Consider the following 15,000-nt stretch of genomic DNA (forward strand, 5'->3'; position numbering starts at 1 on the left):
TTCCTCTCTCCCTTCTTGCCTCTCTTTCACCTTAACGCCCTCTCAACTTACTTCTCTCCCAGCTTCCTCTCTTCCTCCCTTCGTTATATATCTCACCCAAAGTCTCCACATGTATCTTAATCGATTCCATCTCCTTCCCGCCCGCAGTGAAGCCCGTGGTGCAGCGAGTCAAGGCCCTGCGGCTGTCCCGCGATGACTTCGAGGTAATCAAGGTGATCGGGCGGGGGGCCTTCGGCGAGGTCTGCGTCGTCAAGCTCAAGGGCACGGAGAAGGTGTTCGCCATGAAGATCCTCAACAAGTGGGAGATGCTGAAGAGGTAAGGGCGCGTGTGAGCGGCGGGCGGGAGAGAATGTGTGTGTGTGTGTGTGTGTGTGTGTGTGTGTGTGTGTGTGTGTGTGTGTGTGTATGTGTGTGTGTGTGTGTGTGCGCGTGTGTGTGTGTGCGCGCGCGCGCGCGTTTGTGAGAGGGAGAGGGAAAAGAAGGAGAGAGAGAGAGAAAAGGATATAGAGTGGGAGAAGGAGAGGGAGAGAGCGAGAAACAGAAAGGGAGAGAGCGAGAAAAAAAGAGAGGGAGAGAGAAAGAGAAAGGGAGAGAGAGAAAGAAAGGGAGATAGGGCGAGAGAAAGAAAAAAGGAGAGAGAGAGAGAGCGAAAGAGAAAGGGAGAGAAAGAGAAAGGGAGAGAGAGAGGATGAGAAAGGGAGATAGAGAGAGAAAGAGAAAGGGAGATAGAAAGAGAAAGGGAGAGAGAGAGAAAAGAGAAAGGGAGATAGAGAGAAAGAGAAAGGGAGATAGAGAGAAAGAAAATGGAGAGAGAGAGAAAGAGAAAGAGAGAGAGAGAGAGAGAGAGAGAGAGAGAGAGAGAGAGAGAGAGAGAGAGAGAGAGAGAGAGAAAGAGAGAGAGAAGAAAGAAAGAGGTCTGACGGTGTGAGAGTGAGAGAGGGTGAGATGCGCGAGAGTTCGGTTAGATGTATGGATATAGTGAGTGTGTAAGGGTATGGTAGGATGTGTGAGGATTTTATGAGAGGCACGAGAGTTTGGCAGGAAGGTTTAGGGCGTGGTGGAGGGGCGGGGTTACGAGGGACTGGGAGGGGCTCGGTAGGAGGGGCTTTGTGGTCTGAGATGCATAACATTGTATGAGAGTCTGCCGGGAAATATGAGGGTTTGGTGCAATGTGTGAGTTGTCCGGTAAGACGCTTGAGGGTTCGATGGGGGGGTGAGAGGCCATGGGGAGATCGGGCGGGGCTTTTGTAAGGATGGGTTGGTGGTATGAGAGAGACTGTGCGAGGTATGGTAGGATTTGTGAGCGGGTGGCTCGAGGTCTCTCGGAGATGTGTGAAGTTTTTTTGTTGAATGTTGGTGACGTTGTGTGTTCTTGAAGCTGTTTATGTTTATCTCGCAGGATCTGTGGGATAGCATTGGTTTGAGTTTAGATAGCGTTCATTTGTTTTATTTCCCTCCTCATTGTGAATGTTGAGTGTGGAGTGCAGATGGAGTGAATGATGCGATGCTGGGGAGAGCAAGTCCTTTAGTACAATTTACGGTACTCTTATTAAAAAAAAGCTTTTGTATTGTTTAGAAACGTGTTTAGAAAGCGTCTATATCTCCTCATGTTACTGATTATTAAAGATGTTAACGATTTTGATGAAGTACTTTATTTAACAGCAGTTACTTGTATTGTAATTATTAAGAAAAATCTGCAGTTTACCTCTGAATGGAATGTATTACTGTGCTATGAATATTCTAACTGAACTGGCGGTCGGAAAGCAGTAACCTAATCGGGGGTTCAATATATGAAGATTAACCAAACCAATTCAGTAAGCAAACTAACAAAAAAAAGAATGGGACGAAGAAAAGAGCTTTTAAGTTAACGGACAAATTGAGCAAGAAAAAAGGTCGGGCATAAGGATACGGAATGTGCGTGCGTGCGTGCGTGCGTGCGTGCGTGCGTGCGTGCGTGCGTGCGTGCGTGCGTGCGTGCGTGCGTGCGTGTGTGTGTGTGTGTGTGTGTGTGTGTGTGTGTGTGTGTGTGTGTGTGTGTGTGTGTGTGTGTGTGTGTTTGTGTGTGTGTGTGTGTGTGTCTGTGTCTGTTTTTTCTGTTTGTCTGTTTGTCTGTGTCTCTTCATGTTTTTGTGTATGAGAGAGGGAGACCGACCGACCGACCGGTGTGACGTGTATAAAGGTTCGCTCGGTCCAGCTGGGAAACCGTAGTAGTGTGTGAGGTGTGTGCCATGGCTAGGGTTACGGTGCGGTGAGAACCTGCGGGGCTAGAGTTACGCCGGGGATCCAGGGTCATGCATTGCCATTCCCTCTTTTCCCCTTTCCCCTCACTTCCCATTTTCCTCTCTCTTCCCCAATTTCGCTTCTTTCTCATTCTTCCCTTCTCATTTCCTTTTCTTCTCCTCTCTTTCTCGTTTCATACACCTGCACTCAAAATTTCCCTTCCACTCCCCTCCTCCCGCCTTTTCAGTTGGCAATGATGGACGCCACAAGCGCATGGCCGATATCATTGACTCGCGCCATATACAGTATGTTACCTTTGGCATGATTTTTTTTTCTTTCTCCTTCTTAACCTTCTGTTCTTCTTCTCCTCCTCCTCCTCCTCCTCCTCCTCCTCCTCCTCCTCCTCCTCCTCCTCCTCCTCCTCCCCCTCCTGCTCCTCCTCCTCCTCCCCCTCTTCCTCTCCTCCTCCTCCTCCTCCCCTCTCCTCTCTCCTCCTCTCCTCCTCCTCCTCCTCCTCTCCTCCTCCTCCTCCTCTCCTCCTCCTCCTCCTCCTCCTCCTCCCTCCTCCTCCTCCTCTCCTCCTCCTCTCCTCCTCTTCTCCTCCTCTCCTCCTCCTCCTCCTTTTCCCTCCTCCTCCTCCTCTCCTCCTCCTCCTCCTCCTCCTCCTCCTCCTCCTCCTTTCTCCTCCTCCTCCTCTTCCTCCTCCTCTTCTTCCTCTTCCTCTTCTTCTTCCTCTTCCTCTTCTTCTTCCTCCTCCTCCTCCTCCTCCTCCTCCTCCTCCTCCTCCTCCTCCTCCTCCTCCTCCTCCTCCTCCTCCTCCTCTTCTCTCCTCCTCCTCCTCCTCCTCTTCCTCCTCCTCCTCCTCCTCCTCCTTCTCTCCTCCTCCTCCTCCTCCTCCTCCTCTTCCTCCTCCTCCTCCTCCTCCTCCTCCTCCTCCTCCTCTTCTTCCTCTCCTCCTCCTCCTCTTTCTCTTCCTCCTCTTCCTCCTCCTCTTCCTCCTCCTCTTCCTCCTCCTCCTCCTCCTCCTCCCTCCTCTTCCTCCTCCCTCCTCCTCTTCCTCTTCCTCTTCCTCTTCCTCCTCATCATCATCATCATCATCATCATCATCATCATCATCATCATCATCATCATCATCATCATCATCATCATCATCATCATCATCATCATCATCATCCATCCCCCTCCCCCTCCCCCTCCCCCTCCTCCTCCTCCCTCCTCCTCCTCCTCCTCCTCCTCCTCCTCCTCCTCCTCCTCCTCCTCCTCCTCCTCCTCCTCCTCCTCATTCTCTTCCTCCTCTTCCTCCTTAATCTGGTTTTCTACTCTACCTCTACTGCAAATGGTGATATTTTTTGTGATAATGAACATTATGATAAGGATAATGAGGATAATGGAAATGTCTTTTTCTTACAGGGCGGAAACCGCGTGTTTCCACGAGGAGCGCGATGTGCTCGTGTATGGAGACCGGCGGTGGATAACGAATCTTCACTACGCCTTTCAAGATGATAGTAACCTGGTAATTTTTTTTTCCTTTTTCTTTTATTTATTTTTTGTTTGTTTTTTTTTGTTTTTGATTTTCTTTATTTTTATTTCTTTATTTTTAATTTTTTTATTTTTTTTTTTTCGTTTTGTTTTGTTTAGTGTTCTTATTTATTTTTATTTTTTTCTTATTTATTTTTTTTTTTCATTTATTTATTTATTTTTATTTTGATTTCTTTATTTTAAAAACCTTTATTTTTATTTATTAATTTATTATTATATTTTTTGTACATCTTTGCGGTTGCATTTGTATTTTTTATTCTTTATGTTTAAGAGTATTGTTTAGGCAGTTTGGTTGTGATTTGTGATTTGTTTAAGCATTTGAATGTATATTTTAGTATTTCAGATGTCATCTCTTTTAATATCTGAGGGAGAATTTAATTAATTTGTAAGCATGATTTACTAAGCCTTTCCTTTCAAGGTTGTTAAAGTTTAATTTATAGCAAATATGAAATAATAGTGTTTTGATAGTATAAGAGACTATTTCTGTAAAACAAAAAAGTCTTCCATTTTTTTAACTGGCAGTTTTCTTTAGACTTTCGTCCATCTTGTTTTAGTATGGTACATTGTTTGTTTATTTGTTATTAGTTTTTTGTTTACAAAATTGGATCTTTCCCTCCCTCAGTACCTGGTAATGGATTACTACTGTGGCGGCGACCTGCTCACATTGTTAAGTAAATTTGAAGATCGACTGCCCGAGGACATGGCTCGTTTCTACATTGCAGAAATGATCCTTGCGATTGGTAAGCATTTTTATTGTTATTAATAACTGCAAAATATATGTAATAGATTTTTGAAAATGACAGTGAATAGAAGTTGTAAAGTAAATAATGACCTCCTCCATCCCCACCACAGATTCTATACATAAGTTACGATACGTCCATCGAGACATCAAACCTGACAACGTGTTGCTGGATGCCAATGGCCACATACGGTTAGCGGATTTTGGCTCATGTTTACGACTTCAGGAAGATGGGACAGTGCAGAGTAATGTAGCAGTAGGGACACCGGATTATATATCCCCAGAAATCCTCAGGGTAAGTTTTGTTTTGCTGTGGCCTTTTTGTGGCTGTCTCTAATTTGACTTTTTTCTGTGTTGGTGAAGTATTGATAAAATATTATTTCCCTTAATTTTAATCCCTTTTCTATGTTATAAGATCAGTTATTGAACCTTTAAGGTGATGTGAAGGCTAATTAATCACACTAAAATGCTGTTACTCATTGTCTTTTTGTGAAACATTGAGGCTAAAACAATGGGATAAAAATGGGGTCATGAATAATTGTACTAACAAACTGAATCTCCTGATAATTAGTGCTTGATTAGGAAATAAACAGCAATAAGAATATATAAAATATATTAATTCAGTAAATGGATAAATGACTGATCTTGTCCTCTGTTGATTGAATAATGCAAAATGCTGACAGGACTATTCATTTTCTATAGGCCATGGGAGAGGGACAGGTTTGTTGAGAGCAGGCGTTCATTCCGTGATCATTCGTGTGCAGTAAGTCCGTGTGGTGACTGGACACAGATTGGGATATACACAAGAGGCAGAGTTGCTTGCTCAACCCCCCCATAGATGCTTCATGCTTCCTCACATTGAGTCCTAGGATTTACTTTTTTTTTTTAATGACACTGGGTGGGATTTTATGGTTGAACTTGGTGTATCATTGGCTGGGTATGGTACTTGAAGTTGACAAAATTTCACAAAACATGGAATTAGAGCAGTTCAGAATTATATATGTGTGATATGTGGTATTTGATGTTTTTATCATTATTATTAGTTTTTAATATCGGCTTCAAGGACTTGCTCAAAACATGGTTACCAAAGTCAGCTCATGAAATTTGGTCCAGCTTGCGTGAAAGTTAGTTTGTTCTTACACCTGGCCTCTTTTAATATCATTGACCACAAGCGCAGACACGAGAAAGAGTTTGACTTGGCATAATGTTGGTGTTGGTGTCGTTGCATTGGCCTAATAGAATGTATAGGAAGGATAGAAAAGTTCTTTTGTCAATACCCTAGATATGGTATATTGGAATGCAGAATCAGTTATATGTATGTATGTTTGTATGTTTGTACATACATATGTAGGTATCTACATAAGTATGTAGGTATCTATGTAATATGTAGTAAGTATGTAGATACCTACATAAGTATGTAGGCATCTACATAAGTATGTAGGCATCTACATAAGTATGTAGGTACCTACATAAGTATGTACATACCTACATACCTACATACATACATACATACATACATACATACATACATACATACACATGCATACATACACATACATACACATACATACATACACATACATAACATATTATATAACAATACATATGCACACGCACACACAAGCACACCACACGCACACACGCACACCACACGCACACCACCCACACACACACAACACACGCACACGCACACCACCACACAGCACACACACACAGCACATACCACACACACACACACACACACACACACACCACACAACACACCCCAAACCCAAAATGCCACACAACACACACACCGCACAACAGATACACAACACCACCAACCACCCCAAACCCCCCAAAACACACACACATATATAATATATTATATATTATATATATATTATTATATAGTATAAAATATATATATATATATTTTAAATATTATATATTTTATATATATATTTATTATTTATATCATATATATATACATATATATAATCAATATTTATCATAATTTTTTCATATATAAAATCTTTATATAAATATATCATATATATATCATTATATTCTATAATATCATTATATATCATATATATATAATATTTTATATATAATTTTTTTAATATTTTTTATATATTATAAAATTATTTATTTTAAATTATTATATTTATATAATATTTTTATTTATATATAATTAATATATATTTTTTATATATATTAATATATATATTATTTTATATATAAAATATATGGTGTGTGTGTGTGGTGTGTGTGTTGTTGTGTTTGTGTGTTTGTGTGGGGTGTGTGGGTTGTGTGTGGGTTATTTACTTTTTAATCTATTAAACATTTTAAACATATTTTATATTTATAATTTTTATATATTACATATAATTATATATATTTAAAAATATTATTTTTATTATATTATTAATTTTATTTGTATAAAATTTATATTAATAGTTTTATTAATATATATATTATTTATATTTATATTTTATATATATATATTTTAATATTATTATATATATATATATTATATATATTATAATTTATTTTTTATATTTTTAATTTATATATCTTTATTTTGTTATTTTTTATTTTAATTATATATTATATTTTTATTATTTTTTTATTATATTTATTTATTTATTTTATTTATATTTATATTTATTATTTTAAATTTAAATTTTTATATTTATTTATATTTTTAAAAGTATAAATACATTATAATATATTTTTAATTTATATATATATATATATATTTATATATATATATATTTATATTATTACATATATATGTGTATGTAGATGTCTATGTATATATACTCATATGCATATATATATATATATAATGTATATACATATATTTGTATATGTATATGTATATATATATGTATAATATATTGATTATATATATCATATAATATATATATTATATCTATATATTAATATCATATATATTTATATATGTATATATATTTATATTTCTATGTATATGTATATTCTTTATTTCTTGTATCTGTATAGTATGTAATATATCATGTATAGTATGTATATTATATGTATAATATATGTATATATAGATATGTATATATATGTATATGTATACATATGTATATGTATATATATATTTTTTTTCTTTTATTTTTTTTATTTTTATTTTTATTTTTTTTATTTATTTTTTTTTTTTGAATCGACACGTGTTCAATCTCCCCTGACATCCTGTGACTTGTGTGACCAAGTGTTTGTCAGGCATGATGACCCTGTTACCTGATGAGTTTAGCATTAGAGATGTATAACACCTTAGTCTGAATAGATTTCACTAATATATATTTTTAAAAGATGTACAGTACTTCAAATGGAAATTTTTATCCCCCTGCCCCCATTTTCTCTCTCTCTCTCTCTCTCTCTCTCTCTCTCTCTCTCTCTCTCTCTCTCTCTCTCTCTCTCCTCTCTCTCTCTCTCTCTCTCTCTCTCTTCTCTCTCTCTTTTCCCCCCTGTCATATCCATTGATTTTTGATTAGGAGTCTCAGTTTGATATTGAAGAGAAATAAAAGTTTTTTGTTTTTTTCATAACATATATACCTGAAATGGCATTTCCCTCTTGTCATTCGAACCTCCAGTACACCCTCCTTCAACACCCTTACACTTGTCTCTCAGTGTCCAGCAGCTGTCGAACATTGTAGTTATGTATTTCCCTGCTATTCCTCCCAACAACAGGCAATGGAAGACGGTCAGGGACGCTATGGCCGTGAGTGTGATTGGTGGTCACTCGGGGTTTGCATGTACGAGATGCTCTTCGGCGAGACGCCCTTCTATGCGGAATCACTGGTGGAGACCTATGGCAAAATTATGAATCACAAGGTGAGTGTGTGCTTGTTTGTGTTTCTCTGGATGTTAAATTTTGTTTTTTATTCTTTCTTTACCCTTTTCACCCCTATTCCAATTATACATGCAGTTGCCTGCTTCACTTCCTTCTTCCTCTCTTTGCTTTCCCCTTCTCATTTACATTTTGCCTCTCTTTTACCTTTTTATTTCCATTTCCCACTTTCCTGTTTCTCCCTTTCCTTTTCTTTTCTTCCCTTCCCTTCCCTTCCCTTCCCTTCCCTTCCCTTCCCTTCCCTTCCCTTCCCTTCCCTTCCCTTCCCTTCCCTTCCCTTCCCTTCCCTTCCCTTCCCTTCCTTTGTCTTGTCTTGTCTTGTCTTGTCTTGTCTTGTCATCCCTCCACTCCCCTTCCCACTTTTTCCTATTGCTTCCTTCTCTTCACTTCCTTCCCTTCACTTCACTTCCCAAACTCCCTATTCCTTTCCTTTCTCTATTGCCTTTCCCTTCCCTTCTCCTATTCCCTGCTCTATTCCCTTCTATTCCCTTCTATTCTCTTCCCTAATCTGTTCTCATCCCTATTCCCTTCCATTCCCTATACCCTTTCCCTTCTGTTTTTCTTTCCCCTTATCCATGCCCTTTCTCTTCCCTACCCTTTCCCTTCCCTTCCATATTCTCTGTCTTTTCCCTGTTCTCTTTTCTGTCATTTTCCCTTCCCTTTCCCACTCTTCCCTTCCTTTCCTTTCCCTAGTCCCTTCCCTTCCCTCTCTTCCCTTCCTTCCCTTCCCTTCCCTTCCCTTCCATTCCATTCCATTCCATTCCATTCCATTCCATTCCATTCCTTTCCTTTCCTTTCCTTCTTTCCTTCCTTCCTTCCCTCCCTTCCTTTCTCTTCTCTTCCTCTTCTCTTCTCTTTCTCTTCTCTTTCTCTCTTCTCTTCTCTTCCTTCCTCTTCTCTTTCTTCTCTTCTCTCTTCTCTTCTCTCTTCTCTCTTCTCTTCTCTTCTCTTCTCTTCTCTTCTCTTCTCTTCTCTTCTCTTCCCTTCCCTTCCCTTCCCCATCCCTTTTCCCCATCCCTTCTTATGCCTCTTAACCTCATGCACTCGTATCTCTTTCCGCCTCTTTTTGTGCAGTTGCATGAACGGTTTTAGCTATGTGAGATGCCATATCAAATGACAGTAATGAATTCATTACCACCATTGCAGAGAATGTAGGGAAGCTGGGCAAACCATGTTCCTGGGTGTTTGTCTATGTTTCCTTAATTCAAAGTCCTAATCAACATAATACCCAAATGTTTTTCCTTTTTTCTATTATGAGTAGCCAATTATTAGAAATTATGAAATCACTGGCAAAGGAAATTGGCAGCCATGTGCAGGTAGTGTTGGCAATGGGATGTTACAAAAATAGCCTGACCACCTTAGTGCGACACCTTCCATCTTGTGTTTAACTACCTTCTCTTTTGTATCTACATTGGCATTCCCATCTTTGTTTTAGTATTATCCACCTGTCATGAAGGCTAATGTTAAGTGTCGGTTACTCAGGTTGTCATTTGTGCGAAGTAATGAGAGGGAGTGCAAGTGCTTTCCTCTAAATTTCTGGGGTAGTTTCAACACACTGGGTGTAAATTCCTTTTAATTTCTGATAGCAGTTTAGTCTCATTTTTTATGAACTTACCTCTTATTCTTATTTTTATTCTTGTTCCTTCTCATGTTGTTATTCTTATTCCTCCACCTCCTCCTCCTCCTCCTCCTCCTCCCTGTCCTCCTCCTCCCTGTCCTCCTCCTCCTAGGCCCTCCACCTCCTTCTCCTCCTCCTAGGCCCTCCACCTCCTCCTCCTCCTCCTCCTCCTCCTCCTCCTCCTCCTCCTCCCTCCTCCCTCCTCCTCCTCCTCCTCCTCCTCCTCCTCCTCCTCCTCCTCCTCCTCCTCCCTGTCCTCCTCCTCCTACCCCCTCCACCTCCTCTTGTTCTTTCTCTTCCTCCCCTTTCCCCTTCTTTTCCTCCTCTTCCTTATCTTCCTCCCCTCTTCCCCTCCTTTTCCTCCTCCTCTTCCCCTCTTCCTCCTCCTCCTCTTCCTTTCCTCTTCCCCTCTCTTCCCTTCATTTTCCCCTTCCTCTGCTTGTTCCTCTTCCTCCTCCCCTTCCATTTCCTCCTCCTCCTCCTCCTCCTCCACCTCTTCCTCCTCCTCCTCCTCCTCCTCCTCCTCCTCCTCCTCCTCCTCCTCCTCCTCCCTCCTCCTCCTCCTCTGCCTCTTCCTCTTCCTCTTCCTCTTCCTCTTCTTCCCTTCCTCTTCCTCTTCCTCTTCCTCTTCCTCTTCCTCTTCCTCTCCTCCTCCTCCTCCTCCTCCTCCTCCCCTTCCTCTGCCCCTTCCTCCTCCTCCTCCCCTTTCTCTGCCCCTTCCACCTCCTCCTCCCCTTTCTCTGCCCCTTCCTCCTCCTCCTCCTCCTCCTCCTCCTCCTCCTCCTCTTCCTCCTCCTCCTCCTTCCTCCTCCTCCTCTCCTCCTTCTCTTCCTCCTCCTCCTTCTCTTCCTCCTCCTCCTTCTCTTCCTCCTCCTCCTCCTCCTCCTCCTCCTCCTCCTCCTCCTCCTCCTCCTCCTCCTCCTCCTCCTCCTCCTCCTCCTCCTCCACCATCCTGCTTCCTCTCACCTCCCTTCTCATCCTCTGTCCTTCTCTTTTGTTACTTTCTATATGGTTCTTTTCTTCTCAGTTTCTCTCTTTTTCAGTTAGAGTGAAGATTCTGTGATTAAAGGATATGTGACGACCTTCACCTAATATCCTGCGCATTCTCTATCCCCCACAGAATTGCTTCGACTTCCCAACAGACCTGGGTTATGATGTCTCTGAGGAGGCCAAAGATCTGATGAGACAACTTATTTGTGCTTCAGAGTACAGATTAGGCAAAAATGGCATTAATGACTTTAAGGTTTGTGTGTACATTTAAATATATACATTACTTGGCTTTGTGAAACATAAGGCAACATACAGAGAGTGAGATAAGATAAACTCTTAATTTTTTTACTATCTCTATCTTGCATTTGTCTGCAAGGTAAATAGATGGAGAAGATCCAGTTGTTTACAGTGTCAAATTAGACCTCATAGTCCTCATGTTCCCCCCTGGCAGAATCATCCCTGGTTCTCAGGAGTAGACTGGGATACCCTAAGGGACAGTATGGCTCCCTACATCCCTGAAGTCTCCAGTCCTACTGACACAAGCAATTTTGATGTTGATGACTCAGAAGCGAGAAGCCAAGACGCTTGCCCGCCCCCAGCGAATCCGGCTTTTAGTGCTCTTCATTTACCTTTCGTGGGTTTTTCGTTTACTCAGGGAAGGTGAGGAGTCTTCATGAAAAATAGTAATTGGAAATAGTGAGGAAATAGTGAAATGATTGGTCAGAATTTATGTACCATTTATGCTGGGACTTCTATTTTGTAAAGATATGATATACTGTATTAGTTCAAAGAGCAATGTCCAGTAAGCAGATAATTTTGTTTTTGGAATAGTATGTGGCACTTTCTATTTGATTTTAGTTTTATTTAAATTGTTAGGTAATGCTCTCATACCAAAAAAAAATACATTGTGAAGTCATTTTCACAGAATACATATAGAAATTATACTGCAAGATAATATATACACTTAACAGCATTTTTCCCCCCACTCTTCAGCCAAATCAGTGACAAGGGTTGTTTACTGACCCTCTCTGTTACTACATCTGTAACTGTTGGCTCTGCATCTGATCTGATATCATATGAAAGGCGTATAAAATCTGTTGAGGCAGAAAGTAGAGAGTTAATGAAGGATAGTCCAGACAGAACAGATGGAAGTATCGGTTCGTCTTCAAATGAAGAGGTTAAAAGATTGGTGGATCAAGTGCAGGCACTCACCAAGCAGAATAAAGGTTAGTGTTTTTTGGAACTACAATTAAATTGTGACATTGTGTGTAACCTATCTCTTAGGGAAATGTGAGTGAAAAATATGTTTATAATAGATTGATAGGATAATGAATTTGGATTTTGTATTTTTCATGTATTGTTAGATAATTACATATATGGTAATAGATATGATAGGTATAAGTACATTTTTTTTAACAGAGTTATCAAGTGAACTGTCAAGCATCAAGAGATTAACAGATAAAGATAGTGAGTCAGATGGAAAGATCAAAGAGTTGGAGCGTCAAATGAAGTCTGTTTCCCAGGAAAAGGAGAACCTTGGAAGAGTGAGTGGCATACCAATTTTTTTTCAGCATTTTTTATGTCATTTTCTTTTGTATATCTTGTAGTTATTTGAATGGTACTTGGTATATGTCTTATCATGTCTTCTATCATTCTATATAAATATGAACCTTTACCATTGATACCATATAATTAGAGGGCCTTTTGTGTTCTGTCCTCCTGTATCTAAAGCCAAAGCAATAATTTTGTCTAATCTCTTTTAGTTCAGAGTACTGTTGTTCATGTTTTGGAACACAATTAGCATTCTTACCTTTTTTCCCGTGGCAAAATTTAAAAAAAGGATGATTGTTTGTTAGTATTTTATTGTATTTAGTCATTAGTGGTGTAACCTAATTTTGTAAGGTCTTGGAAATTGGATTTTGAATGAAGTTGTTTTATATTTACTGAAAACAAAATTTCAGTGAATTTGGTGTGTGTAGCTTTTTGGTGAGGATTTCTTTAGATTGAATTGTAACATTGTAGTAAAAAGTAATCACTTCATAGAAGTAACAAAATCATTCTTTTCTTTCTCCTCTTTGGTTTTCTGAAGATCTTTAGGAATTAGACTTTAGTAGTTTGAATAGAGTAAGTATTCATTCAGTAAAACTGATATAAGCCCTCTTCCTCCTAATATCCTAATGTTAGTCACTGACAGTGTGGACTATAACTATTTATAAATGCCTCATAATTTGTAACTAACTGCCACAATTGTTACTTAATTGTCCCTCTATTTAAAAAAATATCATCTGGTTTGCATTATTATCTCCTTATATCTTCCACATAGCAATATGGAAATTTTTACATTAGTTTAGGAAAGGGAGGAGTGAAAGATATGTTTGTCAGATGGATTAGGGAAAGCTGTTCATTACTTAAGTTGCTCACTGTTTTTTGAGATCCAGTAACCAAAATGATGTATGCATTTGTTTATGTAGTTTTATCTTCTCTTGATGTGAGATAGTAATCAGGGCAAAGATTTATTTGAACTAATGTATGGCTTTGTTAGGCTGCCCCATGTGGAATATGGATATTCCTGCTAATTTTGATTGTTAGGATTTATAGGACTTTCCAAGTGTAATCTGTATGTGTGTATAGGCTTCAGTTTCAGCCATTAACCAGATTTCATTATAATTTAATTTATTTTCAAACACCTTTTTTCAACTATCAGGTCAGTATAATCTGGAAAATGCTTCATACATATAAGAGTGAACATATACTGGCTATACTTTCTTTAAACTTCCTCCAAGTTGGTGCACTTTATAAAAATGTAAATTACATTATTGCATATCTTTTTATTTCTTCTGTCCTCTCAAACATTATGACAAGCAATAACATAGCCATGGCTTCTAAAAGTATGTTTCTGCTTAGTTATCAATAATCAGTTTTATGTGTGAGCTTGGTAGTAGTTTTATTAGGCCTTGTTATTTTTGTTTTGAATCAGGACTTTTGTTATTGTGTAAATTTTTATTGTTTTTGTGTTTTCACACAGCTTTCTTACACTATTAAACCACTGCTCTAATGTTCCCTCTGTCTCTACTCACACACTCTTCAGCATTTGTTTCATTATTTGTAGTGATAAAAAAAAAAAAAAAAAAAAAAAAAAAATTCCTGATTGTTTTGATGCAAGTGGTTTGATCTGCATGAAGACTCTTTGGCTAAACAATAGGAAGGTATTCAGCTCATAATATTTTTTGTTGTTTCTTCTTTGTTCTCTCTCTTTGGCTTTTGTAGTCTTCTTCCTTCATTTTTTCTGCCTGCTTTCTTTCTTCTTTGCCTTTCTTACAGATTCTTGTTTCATTGCTGTCAGAAAACAACAAAAAGATGCGTTAAATGACAGGGAAGATAAAGGTTACACAAAAACACAAATATTTTGAGACTTAAAAATATTATAAGTATTTGAATTGAGGTTCATAGTGTAATATTCTATCATCTGTCTCTATTAATGTTTTTTCTATACCTGATCTTTGCAGGAAATGGCTGATATACAAGAGAAACTAACCTTACAGAATAAAGAATTACAAGATGCCCTAGCACAAAGAAAGCTAGCCATGTCAGAGTACAGCGAAGTATCGGATAAGTAAGTTTGTTTTAGATACAAGGAAGCACAGTTTCATGTATTGTCTTTTTTTTCGAAAATAAGATTTTTATTAAAGAAAGAAAGAAAGAAAAAATGCTGAACTTTCAATAGAATGTTGGTACAATTGATGTATACTGCTCTCCTTGCCAGGTTGACAGAGCTTCGAAATCAGAAGCAGAAATTGTCTCGTCAAGTTCGCGATAAGGAAGAAGAACTAGAGACTGCAATGCAGAAAATTGACACTCTAAGACAAGACTTACGAAGAGCAGAAAAATTGAGACGTGAACTTGAGGTTAGGAATATTATTTGTCTTGGTTATATTTATAAATCATTATTTTTATTATTACTATGATTTTTATTGTTGTATATGTTGTTATTATTATTGTTAACATTGTTGCCATTGATGATAGTCATAGTAA

The 15,000-nt window shown here is 38.6% G+C and overlaps 1 protein-coding gene across 10 annotated transcripts in view; it reads left to right on the forward strand.

Moving 5' to 3' along the window:
• Positions 1-128: 128 nt before the first annotated feature.
• The window catches only part of LOC119574214 (serine/threonine-protein kinase Genghis Khan-like), a 42,180-nt gene continuing 27,308 nt past the window's right edge, over positions 129-15,000 (forward strand). For 4 of the 10 annotated variants that reach the window (XM_037921355.1, XM_037921362.1, XM_037921358.1 and 1 more), the window contains exons 1-12: positions 129-316; positions 3,631-3,733; positions 4,382-4,499; positions 4,612-4,793; positions 5,201-5,218; positions 8,201-8,344; positions 11,099-11,221; positions 11,420-11,628; positions 11,962-12,194; positions 12,388-12,512; positions 14,475-14,581; positions 14,732-14,873. In XM_037921355.1, coding sequence (XP_037777283.1) covers positions 282-316; positions 3,631-3,733; positions 4,382-4,499; positions 4,612-4,793; positions 5,201-5,218; positions 8,201-8,344; positions 11,099-11,221; positions 11,420-11,628; positions 11,962-12,194; positions 12,388-12,512; positions 14,475-14,581; positions 14,732-14,873 — 1,539 coding nt within the window. In that variant the 5' untranslated portion in view covers positions 129-281. The remainder of the gene's footprint in view (positions 317-3,630; positions 3,734-4,381; positions 4,500-4,611; positions 4,794-5,200; positions 5,219-8,200; positions 8,345-11,098; positions 11,222-11,419; positions 11,629-11,961; positions 12,195-12,387; positions 12,513-14,474; positions 14,582-14,731; positions 14,874-15,000) is intronic. The other 6 variants (XM_037921359.1, XM_037921357.1, XM_037921360.1 and 3 more) reach the window with 3 other exon arrangements.

The sequence above is a fragment of the Penaeus monodon genome, chromosome 6 (assembly GCF_015228065.2).
Source record: "Penaeus monodon isolate SGIC_2016 chromosome 6, NSTDA_Pmon_1, whole genome shotgun sequence".
NCBI classification, from domain to species: Eukaryota; Metazoa; Arthropoda; class Malacostraca; order Decapoda; family Penaeidae; genus Penaeus; species Penaeus monodon.